The sequence below is a fragment of the Sarcophilus harrisii genome, chromosome 4 (assembly GCF_902635505.1).
Source record: "Sarcophilus harrisii chromosome 4, mSarHar1.11, whole genome shotgun sequence".
NCBI lineage: Eukaryota > Metazoa > Chordata > Mammalia > Dasyuromorphia > Dasyuridae > Sarcophilus > Sarcophilus harrisii.
Window position 1 is genome coordinate 456471172 of NC_045429.1, and position 24625 is coordinate 456495796.

Sequence of the window (24625 nt, forward strand, 5' to 3'; positions counted from 1 at the left end):
GGCCTTTGGTTTGCACTGGCTTTCACCTGGGAAGCTTCTTTTTTTGATGCTGGAGTCCAGTTCCAAAGGGTTGACCCAGAGTGAGTTGGTCCCCCTGAAGCTACAGAGGGAGAGTGTGGGAAGCCCCGGACTTTGGGGGCCGTCCAATGACGTCCAAAATGTCCCCAGTCCCAATTCCTGCCCAAGCTAGCAACCCCCGCCCAGGTCCCCTTCAGATCAAGCTGCGGTCCTCCACAAGCCGGCTCCGGGCTCCCTTCCCCAAGCGGCTTTCACCTGTCACTTTTCATACATTCTCTATCCCAGTCCCAATGGACCAGGAACTGCTCCCCAAATTTACCGAGCCCTCCCTCCCCTTTCTGGTGTCCCCAGTCCTGGGGCCTCCTCCTTCCAAAACCTTCCCTGACCCCCCCCCCCCAAGGGGAAAGCCTTAAAGTCTTCCTAACGTTTCCCTAAGGTGTTCTGTCCTCAAGCCTTTCAGTGTATTGCTCCATGCGAATGAATCCATGTTAAAGCTGGCCAGGGCCTCCCCACTGCTAGAATGGAAGCCCGTGGTGGGCAGGGACTGACTGCGGGCTGTCTTTGTACCCCCCGCCAGCAGGGCAGCCACTGCACGGAGTAGGACTTTAGTCAATGTCTTTCGAATTGTTTCATCGAATCAGCAGACTGGGATAGGACTTTGTAAAACCCGTATTAAAACAGCAGCGACAATGTCCATTCTCTGGGGGTTCATCCTTCAAGGCTCTTTTCCCATTTTTTCATTTCTTGAAGAAGCCCCTAATGGAGCTTGTGTCACAAATGGCGGCAAGTTCTTCCTGGGACAGTGTGGAGGGAAGCAAGCTGTCCTGCCTCCCCGCCCCTTTTCTTACCTGTACCCACGGACCACCCTCACCCGCCTGGGACGACCCCAGCCCGCTTTATGGACCTACTTCTAAGTCAAAAACCAGCAATCCGCCCCCAATATGGTGACATTGTCTTGTGGCCATAACGCTTTCGGCAAAAAGTGTAACCCTTGGCCTGGCCTTCAAGGCCGGCCCTGCGCCATCTAGCCGCCCTCCATCTTTCCCTGGCTCCGGCCGAACCGGATCAAAGCGTGCACGTGTCCGTTGCAGCCGACAGGACCCCGTGGGTGACAACGGGGACTGAGCCGGTGTTCCCCGAATCCCGAGAGCCCAACACCGTCCCAGGGCTGGGAGACAGGCAGGGGTGAGAAAGGGCTGGGCCAGACGGAGGGCGCTCTGTCATTATCAGCCGCATTACTGTTATTGTTGACCAGAGACCCAAGAAGGCTGATGGGCCAGAATCGGACGCTGAACCTGGTAATACAATTTTTAATATGGAGACATAGAAATTCCTACCCTTGAGTTTAAAAAAAATGGCTGAGATGGGGCTAGGGAAGAGTTTGTCTGACAAAGATCTGGGAGGTGGGGTGGGGGGTGGACCACAGTCTCAGCCTGCATCCAGAAGGTGCCAATGGAGCGCATTAGAATGTAAGCTCTTTGTGGGCAGGGATTGGTTTGGGTTCTTGTTTCAGTCTTTAGTGCTTAGCATGAGCCAAACAGAAAGTGCTTAATAAATGCTGATTCTTTGCTCGATTTGTGGGTCTTGCCTTGAGCGCAGGGGACGTGTCTCAGTGTTTGAAGGGCGCCCTAACGCGGAAAGATGAGCTTTGGCCATACTGGCTCAGAGGGCAGAACCGGGAAGCCCGGGGAGAAGCTGGAGCCCCCTGAGCCCAGTATCAAAGGGGAGAAGCCTTTCCTGATGGACCAGGAGCAGGCTGGGAAGTGCTCTGGGTGCCCTGGGCTGGTGGAAGTCCCCGTCCTCCCCCCCTCCCCCCACCTTGGAAATCTTCCAGTAGAGGTGGAGGACCCCTTTGGAGGGCGCAGCCAACAGGGAGACCCTTCCCTCTACAAGGTCCTCCCCTTTCTCCCTCAGAATCTGTCCTCATGAGATTCCTTTATTGGAAAGACCCTCCCCCTTACCCGTCTGACCAAACCCAGGTCGGGGGCCATGATCTCACGCAATCCCCCACTATTCCGCGCTCCGCCCACCCACCCCCATCAGCCTCCAAAAGGGCCCAAGGGTCCCCAGTTTCCCGACTTCACACGCGTTTCACCATATGTAATATATTTTATGAAACAAAAAGGCATTTAAAATATACATGGGGGCAAAGAGAGGCAGGAACCGCCGGAGGGGAGGGAGGGCGGGCCTGGCTTGTGGCAGCCGGAGCCCGGGCCCTGGCAGCTGGATGTGCAGCCCAGGCCGGGGCTGTCTCTCCCTCCCCCCCAAGGTCAGAACATGCGAGGGTGGTCATGCGATCCTGCGTCCCGGCTCCTTAGACGGGGGAGCCCCGGCCGAGGCTCAGAGGCCGCCCTTTGCACTGGGGACAGGGGAGGGGCGCCCTGGCTCCAGTTCTGGGGCTCCATCCGCTGCATGTCCGAGGTGGCCGGAAGTGCGGGAGCTGCAGAGGAGCGGGCTGGGACCCTGCTCCTGGATGCCGGCAGCAGCCCCCGTGGGGGCCCGGAGAAGCCCTCGGCTGACTGTTCTGTAAGGGGCCTGCAGTCCCGGGGTGGGGTGGGGGCAGGACACGCGGACCGCCCTCTGCAGAAGGGGCAATGGCATGCTGGGGCGGGGGGTGGGGGGTGGGGGGTGGGGTGAGGAAGCAGCTTTCTGCCCAGATAATGGCCCAGGGAGGTTTCCCAAGCTTCCAAGGTGACTCGGAGCCCCGGGACCTGCTCCGGGACCCCCCAGAGGCCTCCAGGCTCCCCCTGCTCTTCACCGGGACCGCCCTCGGGGCCTCCGGCTTCCCCTCTGGTACCAAACTGCCGAGGGCAGAAACCCTCCAGGCCCAGAACCGGGGGCGCTCCCAGCCTCGGGGCGGGGGCCGCCACCTCTGGGGAGCCCCAGGACGCGGTATGGGAGTGGGGGTGTTTGGGGTATCCGGGTGCCCTCATGCCCATGCAGTGGAAGGTTTCTCACACTTATTAAGGGGTAGGGGCGGGGAGGAAGGCGGTGAAGCAGCGGGAGGAACCCACCAGGCTCACAGGAGCTGGGAAGGAGGGAATCTCTCCGCTCTTCCCCTCCCCCACCGCTCTGCCACCCCAGGGACCAGGAGCTCTAACAAGGGGGGAGGGGAAGGGCAGAGGCGGCAGCGTCCCTTTGGTCGGGGTGGACACGGGCCACGCTGGAAAGCTCAGACCCTCCCCCGCTCCCCTCCCCAGCTCTTGGACCTCTCTAGTCCCCACCCTGAGTCTGCACCTCCCCCTCCCTCCAGGCCCCCTCGGTCCTGCTCACTGGCCCTGGCGTCCCTGGGTCAGGGGTCCGGCGCGGGTGGGAGAGAGGTCATTGCCGATTGCGGCTGCCCAGCTTCCGCCGGTCTTTGTTTTGGCTGCGTTGGGTGTCATCCATCTTGTGTACCCGGAAACACTCCTTGAGGTTCTGGGATCGGATCTTGGGGTTCATGATCTCCTCCACCATGGAGCTCGGGAACCAGCCTCTTTCCTGGTCATGAAGGCGCTCCCCAAAAATCCAGCCTGGGGGTGGGAAGGAGAAGGGAAAAAGCGACCAGTGTTTCATGAAAACCTAGGGAACTGAGGGGGAATCTGTGGCAGCCCCGCGACGAGGCGGAGGAAGAGCGAGGCCCAGGCCCTGCTTGCCGCCAGCTCTGACTGTTTCCTGGGCTTTGAGACGCTCCCGGTGTAAGCCTGGAGCCGAGCAGCCGCGAGCCAAAGGAGGCCCTGGAGACATGTTTGGCCTCTGCGTGTGGGGCTTTGGGAAAGCCAGTTAGTCCCGGGCCTCAGTTCCTCCTCTGTAAAATGAGGAGATCTGACCAGAGAAAGGACTCGAGGTGTCCCCAGCACTCGGACTTTCCCCTAAGTTACAAATTTTGGATTGGACTAACCCCGGGTCCCATAGTAACAATTCTCGATATCTCTAATTAACCATTAAAACTTAATTAAAAAACAAAAAGTTAAGGGAAGTGCAAAGAGTGAACAAAGCCCCGGGGTCTTATGGGGCCCTGCCGCTTGGGGGGGGGGGGGGGGGGGGGGGGGGGGGGCGCAAAGGTTTTCTGCTGTTCCCGGAGATGGCCAGCAGAGGGAGCAGGTGACCCAGAAATACTACCCAGAGGGACCCAGACCCACCTGGCAAATGAGCCAGGCTGGGAGCTCACTCTCTACCCAGCAGGCGGCCCCTTGCCCGGGGACCCTCTCTTTCACTCCTCCCAAACCTGAACCTTCACAGCTCCCTGGGGGGGCCGTCATCCGGACCACTCTCCCCCAAAATACGGACCTGGGAGGGACCTTAGGGACCAGCTGAACCCTGTCATTTTACAGATGAGGAGACTGAGGTTCAGAGAGGAAAGCCTAGCTTGAAACAAAACTCACCCCAAGTTCCTGACAAGTCGGAATAGGAGGGAGGAAGGAGAAGGAGTAAGGGAAGATGGGGATTGGGAAGGAGAGGATTAAACTAAGTGGTCTCACCTGTTGAGAAATGGGTAACTTAATTCAACCAACATTTATTCAAAGACTCATAGGGCTGGAGCCAGCTCGGACACCGTTCCCTCTTTTTACAGGTAAGGAAACTGAGGCTCAGAAGTCATAGGATCCTAGACCCAGAGCTGGGGGAAGCTCAGAAGCAGCCAGTTTGACTCTGAATTTTTAGGGAAACTGAACCCAGGAAGGGGTAGTGTTTGCCAGAACACATGGATATGAATGGCGCAGCCGATTGTTATTGATGTTATTGATACTGATACTAGTGACAAAACGACCTCGCTGCCCGAGCCCAGCCTGTGAAGGGCAGCCCCCAAAGTGAGTGGATCCGGAGCTGCCCGAGAGCGGCAGAGGTGCTGGGACAGGGCGGTGATTGTCCCCTGGCCCCCTGCCCCACCTGGAGGGGGCGCTCAGTTCTGGGAGCACATTTTAGAAAGAACCTTGAGAAGCTTGGAGGGCGCCTGGAAAAAGCCAGGATCCAGGGGCCCATCCCGGATGAAGCCGGCCAAGAAATCTAAGGCAAGGAGGTGCTAGGGGACCCTCCAGGCAGCTTCCTCACTCCCTGGCCTCCCACAAGTCCCCCGGCCCCGGTGCCAGGAAGAATGAGAAGGGACATGGAAGGTAAGTGCCCGGGCAGCTCTCGGAGAGGGACTGAAGGAGGGACTGGACACACTAGGAGTTCCCTACCCACTGAAAGCAAGGAGCTCAACCCAAACGAAAATCAGCTGGCCAAGGCCCCTCCCGGAAGGCGGAGCAGATGTGGGACGCGGGGTGGTAGAGATGGGGTGCGGGTATTAGGGATGGGGTCCAGATGGTGGTAGAGACGGGGTGCAGGTGATAGAGACGGATGGGGGCAATATAGACAGCCACGGAGCGCGGCTCGGCCACTCACCATCTTCGGTCTTCTCGAGGATGTTCAGAATGTCGGCCAGCTCCAGGGACAGCTCGTCTGGCTGCTGAGCCACGTAGGGGTGGACGCACTGCACCTGGGGGCAGTCTGCTGGGGGAAGGGCAGGGAGAGGGAAAGGGCTTTCAGCCGAACTCTGGACTCTCTGAGAATGGGGGAGGGATTAGGGAGCTCCTGGGACTGGGAAAAACCGACTTGTTTCCTTGGTCATCCCCCAGATTCGGGTTTATGCCCTTTAACTTAGGAGCCAGGGAGAGCTGTGTGACACAGAAAGGAGACCCCCGATCTAAGTGAAACACCCTTCCTTCCATGGGGGGGGGTGCTGGGTGTGGAAAGGCGGACTCGTGGCTTTGGGGCTTGGCAGGAAGGGGGGCGGGGGTACCCCAGGGCATCTCTGATGGAGAATCAGTCATGAATGTAACTAATTTTAAGGGAAAAATAACGGCCTCCCTCTCCATCCCAAGTCAAGGGGGCTGTCCGAGAATTGCTGTCCAGCACAAGGGCCCCTAACAAACTCTCTGGAAATCCTCACATCCAACATGGTGCCCACAGGGCCCTTCTGGGGGCTCAGATGAAAAGGCTATGGGAGGAGCCCGAGCCCAGGGGCCTCTGGGAGCACTCACCAAGCAGTCTGGATGTGAAGGAAACAAACTTTGTTCTGCGATTCGGGGCCAGGGAGGTCATCCAGCGCTTCATCTCGCTCCTGTGAGGGCGGAGACACCACAGATTGACATGGCTTCTGGATGGGGGCAGGGGACGGCCTGATCGTGGCCCCCACCTGCCCCCTGGGCCTTCTGTTGGGGTCAGGCCCGACCCCGCCGTCTCCTGGGGCTGGGGGGACACCCAGGGCTCCCCACCGGGGCAGGAGCTGCCCTCCCCAGTATCTGACGCCATGTGGAGTGACTGGAGATGGCGGAGGCGCTCCTGCAGACTGGGCCCCCACACGGTGCTCACTGAGGCTGCTGCCTGAAGCTGCCGGCCTTGGCACCTGGCGGCCCACACAGAGGGCCCAAGAAACAGGGGGAGTGGAGAGGAAGGGGATGGGGCCCGGCTTCAAGTCCAGCTTCGGCGGCTTCCTCTTTGTGGGGCTGTGGGAGGTCACTGCATCTGGAAAAGCCTCAGTCTCCTTCTCTGTAAAGTGAGGGCCCTGGACTAGATGCCTCCAAGGGCTCTTATGTTTCCTGAGCTGTAGACTAAGGTCCCTCCCAGCCTCGACAGCTCTGGTCTAGGTCCCTCCCAGCTGACACATCTTGTATTCATTGCATGACCAGCCACAGGAGCGGGAGGATGGGAGGGGGAGGGGATTGTAGAGAGGTGCTGAGGGAGCTTGGCCACAGCCAGCCCAACCCCTCTCTTTTTCAGAGGAGGAAGTGGACTTGCCCAAAGTCACATGGAGGAAGTGGCCAAGCTGAGACTCAAACCCAAGTCTGAGGCTCTCTCCACTCCCCCAAACTCACATCCAAGAAAGGGGAGTTAAGGTCATTTGAAGCAGGCAAGTGAAGCAGGCCTGCTCTTCTAGCTTTGATTCAGTTCACTGAGCATTTATTAACCACCTACTTTTTGCCAACATTATCCCAGGCACTGGGGGTCATAGACGATAACAAGAACTAGCAAAGTTCCTCTAGTCTTTATAAGTTCACAAAGCACTTTGCTACATCTCACCTGATCTCGAAAACTCTGGAAGTAGATGCTATTATTACTCCCACTTTACAGCTGAGGAAATGGAGGCTGGATGCCCTAAGTCATTACGCAAAGAGGTGACTGATGTGTCCCACATGCTAATTAGTAAACTAACTCTTAGAAAGCCTGAGGTAGGATCTGAGTTCGGGCCTTCCTAACTCCAGCCCCAGTTCTCCTCCTGTGCATGGCCTACAAGAAGGATGCAGTTCCTGTGCTAGGGAAGCTTTTGTTCTCCGGGAAGGAAACAATATCTGTGGAGATCAGCGGTTGCAAAAGGATGGGGGGGTGTGGGGGGGGCAGGACAGGGCACCAGCTCCGGGGGCCCAGGCAGGGCTTGCCTGAAAGTGGATTTTGAAGTCGGCTGGATTGGAAGAGATTGCCTCCCAGCACAGGGGATGGCTAAGGTAAAGGCAGGGAGGTTGGGAAGGGAATGACTGGTGGGGGGAGGGGGTGGCAAAGAGGCCGGTTTGGCTGGAATAGAGCGCTCCTAGAGGGAAGCTGGCAGGAGGCCGGTTCTGTGCTGAATGAGCCCAGGTGGGGATGGAAGGAGGGCAGAGGGAGGCATTGGTGCCACCTCCCCTTGCCATTCCATAACCACACGCCGGCTTTCTTGATCCCAGCCCCTACCCTGCTCTGCTAGTCCTCAGGGGTCGGGAGAGCGGAAGGGGGGGGGGGGGGAGGGGGCACAGACCACTTCTTGAGCCATTTCCTGGGTCTCAGCCCTGTCTGAAGGGAAAGGTCTTCAGGCCCCTTGGGGCGGCAAGCTGCAGATGGGCCAGGGGGCCTCGGTACTCACTGGGACGAGGCCTTCAGCATGTACGTGGCTTCCCGGTCGTCGGCGTTCTCCAGCAGCCTCAGGATGAAGACGTTGGCCAGAGTCTGCCCTTGGTCCTCCAGCTCCTCCACCCGCAGGAGGCCCCGGGGAGCCGAGTCAAACACTTGGTACTTGTCCCTGGGTGGGGGGGAAGGGGGGAGGTCAGGAAATAACAGCCATCACTCACTGAGGTCCTGCTTTTGCACTGTGGGCCCCTGCCCAGAATCCTCTTCCTCTTCGCCTCACCTCTTGAAATCCATGCTTCCTTCAGGACTCAGCTCGAGGGTCACCTCCCATGTGAGAGCTTTTGTGGTGCCCTCGGTCCTCCCTGGGCCGTCCCTCCCTCCCCAACCACTGCATAAGTACATTCCTATGGCCACCTCTTCTCCCTGGGAATGCAAGTTCCTTGGGGGCAAGGGCTTGTTCTGCTGTTGTCTTTCTATCCCCAGTGCCTGGCACAGAGGAGTAAATGCTTAATGAATGCACAGAGGAGGAGGCACTTAATAAGAGCACAAGGGAGTAGGTGCTTAATAAATGCACAGAGGAGGCACTTAATAAGAGCACAAAGGAGTAAGTGCTTAATAAATGCACAGAGGAGGAGGCACTTAATAAGAGCACAAGGGAGTAAGTGCTTAATAAGTACACAGAGGAGTAGGTACTTAATGAAAAAGCACAAGGGAGTAAGTGCTTAATAAGTGCACAGAGGAGTAGGTACTTGATAAAAGCACAAGGGAGTAAGTGCTTAATAAATGCAAAGAAGAGGAGGCACTTAAGTGCACAAGGGAGAACACAGAGGAGTACACAATAAGTACCGGAAAGGAGGTACTTAATAAGCACATAGAAGAGTAGACACAGAGAAGTGCTTAAGTGCATGGAAGAGGAAGCACTTAATAAGAGCACAAGGGAGTAGGCACTTAGTGCACAGAGGAATCCACAGTAAGAGCACAGGAGAGGAGGTACTTAATAAGCACATAGAAGAGTGGACACTTAAGTACACAGAGCAGTAGACACCTAACAAACCACAGGGGAGTAGACAACACTTAAGAGCACAGAGGAGCAGGTGCACGGGGAGGAATCGTGCTTGTCCATTGATGGTTGAGCTTCCCTTGTCCAGCCTCCCCTTGTCCAAGCCGCTCAAATCTGGAGGCCAGTGAAAGGATCGGGTGCTGGACGGACACCAAAGCGGGGTGCGCATCCCTTCCCCACAAAGGAGGCAGTCCTCCCATATACCCGGGATCTAGTTCCTCCTAGATAAAATCCAAATCCTTTAGGCTGGCACTCAAGGCCTTCTCTCGCCATCTTATTTCCCAGCAGTCCAAGCTCCACCCCAGACCAGATTGTCCACTCTCCCTGGTTTCTCCTACTGCGGCACCTATTTTATAGATAATATTACATAGAAACAATTTGATGACATAATATTAAATAAATAAAATGTTATAAGCTAGTGAAATTAATTAAATAATGGAGTAGTTATGGATAACATGCTACCTATGCCTATAGGCACATCATATTGCCCAATAGAAGGTAAGTTTCCAGCAAGGACATCTTTTTCTTTGTGTCCTCAGCACTGAGCACGATGCCTGGCACCCCGTAGCTGATTAACAAATACTTATTGAATGATCGTCAAAAAGGAAATGTGTTTTAGTCTGATGTGATTTCTTCTCAGTGAACCCAGTGGCTCCAAACGATCGCTCCTTTCCCCAAGTGCTTACAAATCAGTGGTTTGACCACGTTTTGTATAGTTTTCTTGGGGTTGGATGTTGAAGTCACTGGTCTAGAGTTTACAGGATCTACCGTCTTCCTCCTTCCCTACTTTGGACTCACCCAGGAATTTGCCTGCAGATCACAAGCAGGTCATTGAAGAGGAAAAGGTAGATTTCTTGGAAGAGTTTTTTGGTCCGAAGAGTCCGGGATGTTTTGGGGCCAGACATCTGCTGTAGTTCCCCTTGCTTCAGAAGCCAGCGGGAGTGAGAGATGATGGGCACAGACTGAGTAAAGGAGACAAAGGACAGTTAGAACGTGCTGTCAGAGGTCGGTGCCCCAGACTCCTTATGTCATGGGATGGGGGCAGATGGACTAGATGATGACCTCATTATGCTGAGGTCAGCTTGGATTGGTTATCAAAAAGTGATTCCATCTATAGAGATCGTGGCCTTAGACTGGAAAAGGACCACTTTACAGAGGAGAAAACTGAGCCCAGAGAAATGATGTGAATGGTGAATTGATTCAAGTCACAAGGTAGTCAAGGACAGAACTAGAATCAAACTCGGTTCCTAGGAGTCCATGATCACTCACTGCTTTCAAATGTCAAGGAAAGAACACGAGGCTTAAAATCAGGAGACACCTGCATTTGAATTCCATCTGGGATTTGTGACCATGTACAGACCACTGGACATCTCCAGGGTTCAGTTTCCTCACTTCTGTGAAATGAAATAATGCTTACGAAAAGCTTTTACAAAATTGAAAAGCATTACACAAACAAAATCAGTGCAGCCCAAATGAAAAGAGAAGCAGTTAATTAGGGGAGCGGAAGGGAAGCAAGGGGTTCTTTAGGGCACCATACCAAAGCTAGCATCCTGACTATTCCTTCGGCTTAGTCTGATATAATGCGAGACGTTGAATGGAGTTCACTTAGGAAATCCTCAACAGTCAGTGCTCAAGACTGACCACATTAGGAGGTATGATTATTCAATCAATAAACATTTATTAAGTTCTACTATATGCCAGGCACTGTGTCCTGGAAATAAAAAAAGAAGCAAAAGACAATCCCTGTGTTCAAGGAGTTTATAATCTAACTGGGGACACAACATGCAGGCCAACATATGCAAAGCAAATTATATTATCTACGTGGCACTTGGAAAGGGATATCGGAAGCAACTGTACCTTGATCTTAAATTCCATTTTCTTCTGAATACTAATCATCTGCTCTGTCCGGCTCATCTTCCTGACACCTTCGTTGCATGCTTTTACCACCTGGAAAAAACACCAAAGGGAGATCACGAGTCACGGCAACCTTTGGCCATTTGGATTCTAATGTCTCAGGATAGTGAGGAACGACTGTATGACCAACAGAAGGAGCTCCTGGCTTTGATATTAACCTCAAAGTCAATTCCATGGCTGCTCTAGGACATAGGCTGAAAAATCTATCAATTAAAGGCAATTTTGTCACTATCTTCTTAAACTAAATAAATATTTTTTAAAATGACAAATGTATGTAACAGATCCTCACGTTCCTAAACAATCCTCCTCTTTTTTTTGTCTTTTGTACACAAATGTTTGTTGATGATTGTCAAGTTCATAATATAAAAAAATAACAAATTCCTGAGTTACTGCTAAGAATGCTAATTTAATCTGTCATTTTGGAAGAAAAATACAATTTGATGATAAGTGTCACTGGAAAGACAAGGAAAGATAATGAAAGTAAAGTGGGAAACGTGGACCTTATGCCTTAAATAGAGTGTGAGAGCAGAGTTAATTCCATTTCATTCCTGGAAGATCTCCTGGTCCCTTCCTTGGTAGATGGGGCTCTCTATTACCCATCTTGTTTCATCTTATTTACATGCAGGTCATGTTTTCCCCTACCTGCCTTCCCAGTAGAATATAAGCTGCTTGGGGAAAGAAAAAAAAATTTTTTTTCATTTTTATTCTTGGTGCCTAGCACAGTGCTTTGTACAAAGCGGGTGCTTACGAGACATTTGTTTAATTGAAAATGTTCTAGCCCCATTGAAGGCAATCATAAAACTATGGCCTGAAATCTAGAACTATAAAATGTTGGGGCTGGGATGTTGTTGTCCTCAGAGGGGCCAAGACCCTTAATTCACAGATGAGGTAAGTGAGGCTCAGAGATGTGAAATGATTGGCAATTTGGGGGATACTTCCCTTCCAGGTTCTCCTCCCATCTCTCTGACTGCTCTTTCTCAGCCTCCTTTGCTAGATCCTCCTCTTTCTAACTTCTAATCATTGATTTCCCACAGAAGTTTATCCTGGGCCCTCTTCTCTTCTCTTTCTACACTCTCACTCAATGATCTCACTAGCCCCCATTGATTTAATTACCGTCTCTGTGCTGATGATTCTCACATCTCCCTTTCCTTCCATGATCTCTCTGCTGATCTCTGATATCTCATCTCCAGCTGCCTTTGAGCCATCTCAAACTGGACATCGTGCAGACATCTTAAATTCAGTATATCCAAAACAGAATTCACTGTCTTTCTCTGAACTCCTCCTCCTATATTCCCTATTCCTGTAGCTAGAACTACCCACTTCCCAGTCCCTCAGATTCCTAACTTAGGAATCATCCTGGACTCCTCATCTCTCTCACCTCATGTCCAAGCTTTGCTAAGGCCGGTCAATTTCACCTCTGAAATGTCTCATGTAGATTTCACCTCTGCCCCATCTCTAGTCGATTTCATCTCAATTTCACCTCTGCAACACCTCTAGTCAATATCACCTCTGCAACACCTCTAGTCATTTTGTCTCTGCAACATTTCTAGTCGATTTCACATCTATCCATTCTGCATTGTCTCTGGTAAATCTCACCTCTGCACCATCTCTGGTCAATTTCACCTCTGCAACACCTCTAGTCAATATCACCTCTGCAACACCTCTAGTCAATATCACCTCTGCAACACCTCTAGCCATTTTGTCTCTGCAACATTTCTAGTCGATTTCACATCTATCCATTCTGCATTGTCTCTGGTAAATCTCACCTCTGCACCATCTCTGGTCAATATCACCTCTGCAACATCACTAGTCGATTTCACCTCTGCAACATCTCTAGTCATTTTATCTCTGCAACATTTCTTGTGAATTTCACCTCTGCAACATCTCTGGTCAATTTCACCTTTACAAACCTCTCTTTGATTTTCCCTTTGCAACATCATTAACATATACTCTCTTCTGACATTGTCTGAACCCTGGTACAGACTCCTATCACCTATTCCTGGACCATTATAACAGCTGCTGGGGAAAGGGTTCTGCTTGTCTCAGGTCTCTCAATGTATAATTTTATTTCTTATCACTTCAATCAGACTATTAAATGGATGGGGATAGAGGAATGTTTGTATCTATTCCAGCGCCTGGTACAATGCTGGGTTTATTTCTTCTTTTTTTAGAACTGATTGAATCAGTTTAGGAGTGCTCCTGGAGTAGAAATCCTCTCCACTGATCCACTTAGCGCCTCCTCCATAATTTAGTCTTTAGGGAGTTGCCAGGGGTCTAATAGCTGGCATTTCTATATAAAGTGCTTTATGTGTGTTAGATGCTTTGATCCTCCCTGTGACTTAGGTGTTATTATAATCTTTCTTTTACAGATGAAGAAGAGAGTTAGTGAATTGCCTAGGGTCATACAGGCAGGATTTGAACTCAGGTCTTCCTGATTCGATGTAGAATTTTTACAACTCAAGGACTACAGGATTTCGAGCTAGTAAGGTCCTTAAGATCACCCATGAAAGCTCGAATGAATCCTCCAGGATCATCTCACCCTTATGTGTTAGAAGCAAGACTTGACCACAGCTCTTCCTGACCCCAAGGTCAGCTCTCTATCCAATATATCATGTGGCCTCATATCAAGCACATGCAATGGACACTGTGCTAGCAACTCAATATTTGGTGGGTGAATGGGTAAATAACTAGATGGTTGAACAGATAACTCAATAGGTGAATGAGAGGATGTGCGAATATGTGGATCGTACACAAGAAATAAAGTACTCTGAATATAACTTCAATTCCATTCTTATACATCCTAGGATTTAAAAAAGAAGACAGTGCTCTTCATATTTCCTAGGGAGATAGAAAAGCTGAGCACTCATAGTAGCCGGAAAACCTTATTCAGACAATGGAGGACCCCCACATGAGCTGAGTCTGCTGAGGTTCAGCTACCGTGATGGATGAGTGAGAATTGAGGTCATGTTCCCAACAAAGGTCTTCCCAGAATTCCCAGGACTGAGGCAACAAACCAACCGTTCTTCCAACAACTCAGGAGATTTCTAAAAACTTTTGCCAAATGGGCACTTCCGATGTAGGAGTTAACTTAAACAAGTTTCCTCTTCCATTTTTTTCTAGATGTCAAGAATATTAATTCACACACACACACACACACACACACACACACACACACAGCCAGTTTGGCACAGTGGGCAGAGCAAGTACACAGGACTTGAAATCAGAACAACCTGATTTTAGATCTCACCTGAGCTGCTGACTAGCTGTGTGCCTATAGGAAAGTCACTTCATCTCTGCCTTACCTTCCTTTAAAGGACTGTCATCAAGGTCAAATGAGATAACATGTATGAAGTACTGTGCAAAATGCTAGATAAATGTTAATAGACATATGTGTATATAGGGACATAGACACATACCCATAGACTTATTCAAAGACCTCATATCTGACACTTTCTGCACAGTTCTGGTTATACACATGTAGATATAACATACACATAGATATTCTACACGAACATACACGCATGCCCACCAAATATATATACATTATTCATATTTACACACATATCCATACATCTCTTGTCTTCTTCCCTTCCCACTCCCCTTGTCCCTGTCCCAAAGTTATTCCAGGTTGGAGGAAGTAGGGAGACATTCCCTTGGAGAAACCCTGGCCTTATCTTCTGGTTATTGGACAGTTCAGACGGCTTGGATGGGAGGGAAATAACGGCTTTATTCCTTCAGAGGAGACGGTGGACGGACCATTAAGCCTGCTCTTGTCTCTTCATTCTAGAGTCTCCTGCGTCTGACATCTGCCCTGCCTGACCAGCCGCTCTCCGCTGGACCCTCGTGGATCCTGCCTTCTGCGGTCAAGCCCGCTTCCTTTGAGGTCTCCGCCAATTAAGGTAGGAGCTCTTGGCAGCGGCTACTGTTTCACTTTTTCCTCGGATCCTTAATATTTAGTACATGGGGAGCACTCGGTACTGATTCATTCATGCATATGTAACACAATGTATACAATCCAATGTCTACACAGGTTAACATGGATATAGATCGTCTACGGAAACATAGAAACGCATTGTAACGAATTACGAGATGCCGGATACAAGTCAGGAGGATGTTTCAAGGGCTCATCAAAACAGCTTCCCACAATGCATTTCCAGGAACTTTCTTACCTCCTGAAGCATGACATCTCCAGGCTATACAAGATAAGCTGTGCCCACACACGCACACACACACACACGCACACGCACACGCATGTTCCCAGCCTATGTAAAGATATAAGCGTATACACACATAAAGTGTATATGTGCATATGAACATACATGTGCATTGTATGCATACACGCTACACACATAGCGAACACTCATCTCTCATTCTGTGGATGGCCACATTCAGGACTTGTGTAGCACGAGACCGGAAGCAATCTGGGGGAGGGCAGCGCCACAATCGGAGTTTACGGTGGAGAAGGGAGGCCGCGCCCTCTGTGTTCTGGCCAACATTATTGGTTGCCTAAGTCGTCCCTCAGCGCCGGCCAGCCGGGGATGGTTCCCTCCCTTCTCCCTTCCCTTGATGGCTCCATGTGGCCGGGAATACCGGGCAGTACTGCTCTTCTGGGAGCAGCTGGGAATGGGAACCCCTCAAATAACTTCTTCTTTGCTTTTCTGAGACCAGAGAGTGAGGGTGCCAAGGATCCCCCCTCCCCCAGTGGGGCTGTTACCCCCACTGCCCCTGTGGTCACCGGGGACCGTCCTGGGACAGGCGGGCAGCCTCAGTGGCATCCTAGGCCAGGGCCCCTTGTTTTCTCACTTTCAAGGAGATTTGGAGATGCATCTTGGACAGAAAAGAGATTATTCACAGATCCCGGAGAGCCTCCTGGACACACAGCTCAGAAGGAGTAGCTTGTTAAGAAAATTCAGGGGATGGAGCCCCAGCCCTGAAGTCAGGAGGACCTGAGTTCAAATCTGACCTGACACTTAACACTTCCAGGCTGTGTGACCCTGGGCAAGTCACTTAACCCCAATTGCCTCAGGAAAAAAAAAAAAAAAAGAAGAAGAAGAAAGAAATAAAATTATTGGATCGGAGGAAGCCCAACCCATTTTGGAAGAGATGAAATGGCGCCACTCTTAGTTCTCAGCTGCAGCTCGTTAAACAAAGATTTTTCCCAGAGGATAAAGCACCTCGAAACACGGGAATTTTCATCTGACCAATCTCAAGAACTCTTGACCATTTTCTCCCCTGGAGCCATGAGCCCGCCCGCCTGCCTGGGTCCCTGGCCCAGAGTGCCAGGACAGGAGCCTGGGCTCAGGGGCCAGGCTTAGGTCAGAGGTCCCCCCAGACCAGGGGCGGGGGGACAGGCGGGGCCGCAGGAAGGCTCCGGGCCTCGCGCTCTGCAGAGAATGGGGAAGGGCTCGGGTGAGCCTCGGAGGAGCCACGGGGCCCATTTACCATCTCCAGCTCCTTGTGGGCGTCCAGGGCCGTGCATTCCCGTTCCGAGCTCTCTTCCACCCTCTTCAGAATATTCTGAGCAGGAGAAAAGATGGAGCCGAGTTAGGACAAAGCGGGACCGCGCGCTACCCTCCCCAACCGCTCCCGCAGGGACCCCTTCAGCTTCTCCTGAGGGGAGGATGGGGGGGGGGGGGGGATCTAGAACAATTGGGCTGCAGAGTCATTTACAGAGCAAACTCGGGGAAGTGAGATGTGGGAGGGAAAGGGGGAGAAAAAGAGACAGAGACAGAGACAGAGAGAGACAGAGAGACAAAGAGAGACAGGGAGATGGAGGGGGGAGACACAGATAATGGAGACATAGCTCAATAGCTGGAGAGATAGAAAAATGGAGAGATAAAGAGATGGAGAGATAAAATGATGGATAAAGAGATAGAAAAATGGATGAATAAATAGATGAAGATAGAACAAAGAGGGGAAGAGAGAGGAGCCAATTGTTTATTTGGGGGACAGAGAGAACTCTCATTTGCGCACATTTCCCTAACAAAAGGAGACAAAGGCACTAATGGGGTTTGGCCAAGGATGTTCCCGAGGCCCCGCCCCACCCCCTCGTTGGCCCTACTGGCAGGCTCCTCCCTGTGGGCTCCTCCATCCCTGACCGAGTTCTCGCCCTTAATTATCTCCTCCCCGGAACCTGCGGATTCCCCAGCCCGGCCTCGTTCCTTCATGGCATCACTGAGAGGCTGGGCCTGGAAGGGACCGCTGGGAACATTTGGTCCGATCCCCCCATCTTACAAATAAGGAAACTGAGGCCCAAATTGGGGGAAACTGAGTCACTAAAAGCCGTAAATTCTGGGATTTGAATCCAGGTCCCGCGATGTCAAAAGAATTGGGAGAGTTCTCTGAAAACAGGGAAGGTTTACTTTTCTGTTTGAGTTCCCTGTGCTTAGCACACAGTAAGTGCTTAATAAATGCTCCATTCCTCCATTCCAAAGCAGCTCCTCTCGCGGGCTCTGCCTCAGTTTCCAAGGCGCTTCATTTTGACCAGAACTTCCCAACGTGAACTTAGTGACTGACATCAAGGCCTTGGACCAGATGGACTCTATGGGCCCTTCTCTGGCTCTCAGGCGAGGACGGCTCCTATGTAAGCTAAGAAAGGAACCGAGCAGACAGAACTTTGAAGTCCCGAGGCCTGGGTTCGAATCCTGCCTTTGAGTCTCTGGGGGAAGCCCCCAAACTTTGCTGAACCTGGAAAATGGATAACTGGACTCCAGGGCTCCCGAGGTCCCCCCAGAGCCACAGCTCTAGTCCTGGGAGGAGAGGGTGCAGCAGCCCCAGCTCCTCGGCTGTTCACAGAGAACAGTTCCGCGGCGAGGGGAAACAGAGGCAGGGCGGAAGGAGGCCAGAGGCTTACCTGCACCAGCAACTTCAGGCGAGTGATCCTCTGGAAGGGCAGAATCAGGAAGGAGGAGAAGGGCAGCCCCTTGCACTTGGGGTCCAGCTCCAGCTGGGAGATCACTTCCCGGAAAGCGGCCTTCTCCTGTCTGGGGGGCAGAGGGCGAATGTCACGTGGGGCTGCTCGGGGACCGAAGGGAACCCCTGCCTTCCAGGAGATCCCGCCTTTCCTCACAACCCTGGTAGGTCCTTTGTCCTCCTCGGGAGAAGTTTCCACTCTGGTGGCTTTCACGGGTGGGGGGGGGGGGGGGGGGGGGGAATGGGAAACCACTTCCAGGGGCTGAGTCCGCTCCCCAGAGCCCGTCACACGTGAACACGGACAGACTCCAGCAGGGGGCGCTGGGCTTGGGGGTGGCGGAGAGCGGGGCTGAGTCCAAGGCCTGAGTCAGAGGCTCCACTAGAGGCCGGCGGGGCAGGAGGCCGCAGGCCTGGGAACAGGGCACTGACTCAGGCCCATGACTAAGAGAGCCCAGCTGCCTGTGCCAGGGGAGGGGCGGCCTCGGAGAGGCTTGCAAGGCCCGCTGGGCCAGGGCCCGGGGCCGCGGCTCTCCCCAGGCTGGCCAAGGTGCCGACCTCAGGGGCCGGGCCGGGAAGGGCCCAGAATGCGAGCGTGCGCCAAGGGCGGACGGGACCTGCCAAGAAGGGGCTTAGACCCACTTCTCTCCCACCACAAGACTTGCTTCTCATCTCATAGCATCAGAGCCCTGGGACCCAGTTCAGGGGCTGGGGCCTTTGTAATGAACATTTTGGGGCCCGTTTCACTATCATCGCTTCGCTTGATAACCTTGAATTTTTTTCCGCAGCAAAAAACCACGATTCGGAGAAGGGCCCTTTAGGTTTTACCCGCCTGGGGGGGTCCGGGACCCGATCAAACACGCTGAAGGAGCCCTGCCTTGGAGGCTCACCCGGAACACAGCAGGAGCTTTTAAAGGTTGGTTGATGGATCCGTCTCCTCTACTTCCCTCACCTTATAGATGAGGAAACTGAGGTCTAGAGCAGGTCAGTGACTGATTCAAGGTCATACATCTGGGAAGTAGTAGATCCAGGGACTGAGCCCCAATTCTCCCAGCATATCTTTACTTTAGGTGGAAATTTTGGTATATAATTAAAAAAAAAATCTTAACCAGTTCTACTTAAAAAAAGGTCATGAGCTCCAGGCTATTTATCCCAAGTCAGTTTGTCAGTGTGTGGACAAGTCTTTCTAGCACTTGTGTATTTTGTTCATGAAAAAAAGCCGGGGGTCTTAGGGGTCTGCAAATTCAATATGAGCAGGAGGCAGGAGAACCGAAATCCGAGGCCATCTTAGGCAGCCTGAGGGGGGCCAAGCTTCAGGAGGGAAGGAGACAGTCAGCCTGGCTCCCCGACCCTGGCCACGTTCCCTCTGGCTGGGGATCCCCAGCCAGAGCCCGGCCAAGGGATGGTGGAGGGCCCAAGACCATTCCGTGTGGGGCCAGCAGGGAGGGAAAGAGACGGCCTAAAAAGGACATAAAGCTGATTTCTATCCCTGGAGGGAGTGTGTGTGGAACGGACCATGAAGTTTCAAAGTTGGAAATACATCTTAAAGACCAGAATCTCTCAGAGAGGGCTGGGCTGTCCTGGGAGGTAGTGATCACATCATCTTTGAAGGTATTCAAGCGCCATGGTGGGATGGCTTGTTCGGGAAGTGGAGTCAGAGCTCTGCTCCAAGCCCGACTTGGGGTCTGCGTTATCTGGGACTTCCACCATCCCTTCCTCTCCCTCACCTATAATAAGATTTCCCATGGGGGGCATCCTTCATATGTAGGCCCCCTTCTCTCTTCTGGTATTGCCCCCACCCGGTACTGCCCCCCCCCATCCCACCCCATTATCTGCCTCCAGCCCATCCTCCACCTACCCACCAAAGCCCAGGCCCAACCTCGGCCTCCCCCAGCCCGGATCAAGGAGCTCCAGGGCTCCCCATTGCTCCTGGGATCCCACATACATCCTCGGCTTGCTTGAGTCCTTTCCACGTGCTCCCGGACTTCTTACACCTCCTCCCCAGGATTCTCCCATCCAGAGGCCAGGGCCTGCGCCACCTCCCACCTCCCCACTGTTCTTCCTCTGCTTGGACCACTGCCCTCCCTGACCTTTAAATCCCAGCTCCAATCCCCAATTCAGCGGGAAGCCTCCCGGCCCCTCCTCCCTCCCGGCCCTTCCCTCTATTGGCAATTTTATATATAAATTACTTTCCGTTATAGCCTCAGTGTGAGGCACATAGTAGGTGTTTAATAAACGCTTGTTGACTGACTCACTGACTCCTAGCCGGTGGATGGGGGCGGGTCTCCTCTCTGAGCCCGTATTCCCTAAATGTAAAACAAGAGGTAGGAGGGCCCTGCCCCCCAAAGCTCCAGCTCCCTAGAACCCTGGGGCTACCCTATGATGTGGGTAGGACCCCGCCCCAAAGCCCCCGGGATACATTAGAATCCGTTCCTGTTTCTGCCCTGGGGCTGCGGGCTGGCTGGGGAGCCAGGAAGGCCCGGGCTCCAGCCCCCGCCCCCGCCCCCGCCCCCGCCCCGCCTTGTGCCAGTCCCGGAGAGCACTGGCCAGAAATCGGAAGCCGCCAGAAAAGCTCTGGGCAGCTGAGCGGTGCGGCCGCTCTCAGCCTGCAGGAGGCGCCAGTGCGCCTCAGCCCGCTCTGAGCCCCGCCCCGAGCCCCGCCCCGAGCCCCGCCCCGGCGGCTCCAGCAGCCTCCGCTCCCACAGCCGGGGATCGCGTTTACCCCTCACCGGCCTAAGCCCGTTACAGCTGCTCTGGGTTCCCGGCCCCGCCCCGCGGATTCCTGCCCCGCCCCGCGGATTCCTGCCCCGCCCCGTGGGTTCCAGGCCCCGCCCCGCGGATTCCTGCCCCGCCCCGTGGGTTCCAGGCCCCGCCCCGCGGATTCCCTGATTCTGTCTCGCAGAGGCCAGAGGCCAGAGCGCCGGCGGCTCCGCGTTTGGGTCCAAAAGGCCCAGAGGAAGCCGCTCGTTTCGGAACGGGAACGGGGCGCGTCCGTGCAGAGGCGGCTCCAGGCCGGGCGCGGGGCCTCCCAGGCCCCTCAGGGGAGCTCAGCCGGCAGCGGGCCCCTCCAGCAAGGGCCCGTTTCACCCAGAGACCCGACGGGCCCAAGGGCGGGACGGGCCCAAGGGCGGGACGGGCCGCCGGCGTGACCGGGACGGACAGAGACCAGTCGGGCTCCCCAAGCCGGCCGCGCCCTTGCCTGTTGCCCCCGTTTCTCACTAAGGCGCGGCTCCTGCTCCCGAGGCTGATGGAAAAGTCCAGGCCCAGCTCCGACCTTCAATGCTCCCAGTCTTAAACATCAAAGCTCAGGCGGCCTCCAGCCCAGAGTTCTAGCCGCGGAGCGCCCCGCTCTGGGAGGGTGCCCGGGGGCACCAAGGCTGAACCCCGGGCAGTGCCCTCGGCCCCCAGGAGGCGAAAGGAAAGGAGGAGCTCTGCCGGGCTCAGGCCCGGCCTCCGGACCCTTGCTGAGGCTTTGGACGCTTGGATCACCCTCTCTGCTGGGGGCTTTCTTCCCTGGGTCCCCGGCCCAACTGCTTTTCCCACCTTTCTCATTTTCCTTAGTCTCCTTTGGTGGGCTTCCTCATTCATGTGCCCCCTGGCTATCCTCCAGGCTCCTCTGTCTCTCTGCCTCTCTGATCTGTTATGCCATAGTTCTCTTTTATTGTCCTGACTCAGTTTCCTAAATTGTCCTGCCTCGGTTTCTAATTGTTCTGCTCAACCATCCCTCGCTCCTAATCATGGTGACCCAGATAAGGAGAAAGACCTTCTATCTTAGGCATCATCAGAATGTTGGGTGCCGCTCCCCATTTCATGATCCCAGTTATTAGATGTCCCCATGCCTCCCCTCACCCTGTCAGAACCGGTTAGTCCCGTGTTCCGGCTCTCAGCACCTGTACTCCATCAGTGTCTCTCTGATCTCTCTCTGTCTCTCTGATCCCTGTCTCTGTCTCTGTCTCTCTGGGTTTCTCAGGGGCTACTAAGGCTTTAAAAATCACCCCCTCTCAGAGGATGCCCAATTCTGTCTCTCTAATCTTTCTGTCTCTTTATCTCTGGTCTCTTTCTTTCTTTCTTTCTTCCTTTCTCTCTTCCCCGTCTCTATCTCTATTTCTCTTTCTCTGTCTCCATCTCTGTCTCTTTGTCTTTCCCTCACTCTCTTTTCCCTCTATCTCTCCCCCATCTCACTCTGTCTCTCTCTCTTTTTCTCTGTCTCCATCTCTGTCTGTCCTCCCTCTCTCCCCTGTCTGTCCCTGTCTCTTTCTCTCTTTTCCCTTTTTCTATGACTCTGTCTCTGTCTCTATATTTATATGTTATTTTTATCTCCATTTCTGTCTTTGTCTGTCTCTTTCTTCTCCCTCTGTCTTGATCTCTTTCTTTTCTTTCTCTCTCCCCACTTCTATGTCTGTCTATCTGTTTCTCTCTCTCGCTTTGTTTTTCTCTCTTTGTCTCTGTATCTGTCTCTCTCTCTGTGTCTCTCTGTCACACACACACACACACACACTTGCTTTAAAAGCCAGCTCTCTGGGGTCCCCCCACGGAACTCACAGAAGCTGCTTGTACGCTCTCTCCTGATAGGTCTGGTTGGAGACGTAGGTGATGTAGACAGAAAAGTGATTGGCCGCGTGCTGGTAGACGATGTCGCACACGTCGGAGATGACGATGTTCTCTTCCATGCGTTGCTCCAGCTCCAGGAGGAACCTGAAATCACCGACCAATAGTCCCCAGTTAGGCCGGGACTGTTTCCCCTTCCCTGTCACTATGGTGGAGTCACAGACCCAGGGCTGAGAGGAACCTCGGAGTCCGTCTGATCCAACTCCCTCATTTCAGACTGGGAGCCTGAGGCCTGGCTGGGACCCAGGACAGGAAGTGCACCCTTAGCTCATTCAAACGCCTCATTTTATAGGTGAGGAAACTGAGGCTCAGAGAAATTAATTGACTTGTCCAGAAGCACACCCGCAGGTCCCGGAGGGGGAAGGGAACAAGCACTCATTAAGCACCACTGTGTGTCAGGTGTTGTGCTCAGCTGTTGGAATCTTTACAAAGTGTTAAGCCATTAGAGTTGATAGAGACAATAATTCTCTAATTTGTCATGGTTCAATATGATCGATTTGATCTTGGAAGGAGATATTTTGGGCCAGAACTTGAAACAAGGTACTAAGTACAACTGATGAAAACGATGCTTGTGTTCACACCTTTAGAGAGCTCATAAGTATCTAAGTCCTCAATGGAGTTCATATGTTTGGGAGATTTCAGGGTTTAGATATCCGAATTCACACCTCCCTTGAAGTTCTTAGGGCCAAAGAGCACTCTGGGAGATAACCCAGAATCCTTCTCTCCCCAGAAGGAGGAGTTAACCTTTGGAAGATCATATATATACAGGAAGCTCTTAGAGCTGGAGAGTTACTTGGGAACATTCCCAGAAGTCGGAGAGGAGCACTCTGGGAGGAAGCCTACAGGCCCTATCTCCGAGGCAAGAGAGATGTCATTGCATCTTCTACCTTGGTGCTGGAGTCGGAAGGACAAACCTTCGGATTTGGAGCCATTTGGAGGGAGCTCTTGGAACCAAGCAGAGAGATAGGCCCTGAGCTAACCAGGCTCTATTGAAGGACACAAGAAAAGATCTGCACTTTTATCACCTGGCTGTGTTTCGGAAAAAGACACCACATCAGAGGACTAACTAGAGTCCATACCCTATCTGCCATCTTACTCTTGGCCAAGTCACTTACATTCTTTGGACTTTAGTTTCCTCATCTAGAAAATGAGGGAGTCCAACTAGAATGATCTCTCTAATCCCTTCCATAGTTTTAGATCTAAAATCATCTGTGTAGGGAACTCTTGGTCTGGAAACTCTCTTGACTCAGCACTTCACAATATAATCCCGTTTGATGGTAGGATCATGGAACTGTAGCTTTAGAGCTCCCGGGCTCTCCAGTCTTCCTCCTCTTTTAACAGATGAGGAAACCGAGGCCCCCAATGGTACCGTGGAGCAGAGCTCGGGGTTTCACCTCTTTCCATCGTTGCATAATGTGTCCTGGCCATCCAGTGCCGGCTTATGGCAGTTTCCTTCCCCCTACTTGCTCTTAGAAGAATCAGATGAAAAACAGCAAATTTTGCTTTGCAATCACTTCTGGCCCAGAGACCCACGATCGAGCGGCTGATAAGTGGATGAGGCAGGATTTGAACTCCCATCCCCGGATCCAAGAACCAGCCCAGACAGAGCTGGGAATTCTTAGCAACTTAAAGGCTTAAATGTGGCGGGACCAGAACTGATTTAGGAGTGGGGGCATCTCCCTCAGACTCAATTTCCCGGCTGTGTGCTCCTGGCCAGCTCGTTTCTCTCTGATGCTTATTTTTCCCATCTGTAAAATGGAGATAATAATCGCGGGTACCTGCCGGGGCCGTGGTGACGACCGGCTGAGAGAACACACGTACGAGACGTGGTCGACACGGAATGTCAGCTGCTATTTTTGCTAATGCGGCCCCGGGAACCGGAGGCTGCTCATCGTGAGCCTCCCTCTCCCCCTCCCCCCGCTGACAGGTCCCATCAAGGAGAAAGCTGGGAATGCAACTATCGGGAAGGAGGCCACGGAAAAGAGGATTCTGTTGTCCTGGGGACTAATCACTGGGGGGCTGCGGGGAATTTTTGCCTCCCCGGGAAGTTGCTAATCACAGTTTTTTGTTCTTTCCTCTGTCAGCCTCTCCTTCCCCCCCCCCCCCCCACCTCTCAAGATGCAGCAAAAGTTAAAACAATCCACAGCGTGAAAACGAGCCAGAAGGCGCATTTAGAAAATCAGGCCCCATGGAAAATACGATTGAATATCTAAGACAATGAATAAAAGACGGGCTCCCTTAGTGCCCGTGGTTGCCCAAGTTGGACGGAGGTAGGATACA

The 24625-nt window shown here is 52.9% G+C and overlaps 1 protein-coding gene across 2 annotated transcripts in view; it reads right to left on the reverse strand.

Moving 5' to 3' along the window:
- Positions 1-55: 55 nt before the first annotated feature.
- Positions 56-24625, reverse strand: part of NGEF (neuronal guanine nucleotide exchange factor) — a 66838-nt gene continuing 42268 nt past the window's right edge. Inside the window, exons 5-13 of one of the 2 annotated variants that reach the window (XM_031968172.1) lie at positions 22280-22432; positions 17682-17811; positions 16271-16345; positions 10772-10861; positions 9713-9876; positions 7871-8026; positions 6018-6097; positions 5380-5487; positions 56-3530 (exon numbers count right to left, since the gene is read on the reverse strand). In XM_031968172.1, coding sequence (XP_031824032.1) covers positions 3340-3530; positions 5380-5487; positions 6018-6097; positions 7871-8026; positions 9713-9876; positions 10772-10861; positions 16271-16345; positions 17682-17811; positions 22280-22432 — 1147 coding nt within the window. In that variant the 3' untranslated portion in view covers positions 56-3339. The remainder of the gene's footprint in view (positions 3531-5379; positions 5488-6017; positions 6098-7870; positions 8027-9712; positions 9877-10771; positions 10862-16270; positions 16346-17681; positions 17812-22279; positions 22433-24625) is intronic. The other variant, XM_031968173.1, reaches the window with a different exon arrangement.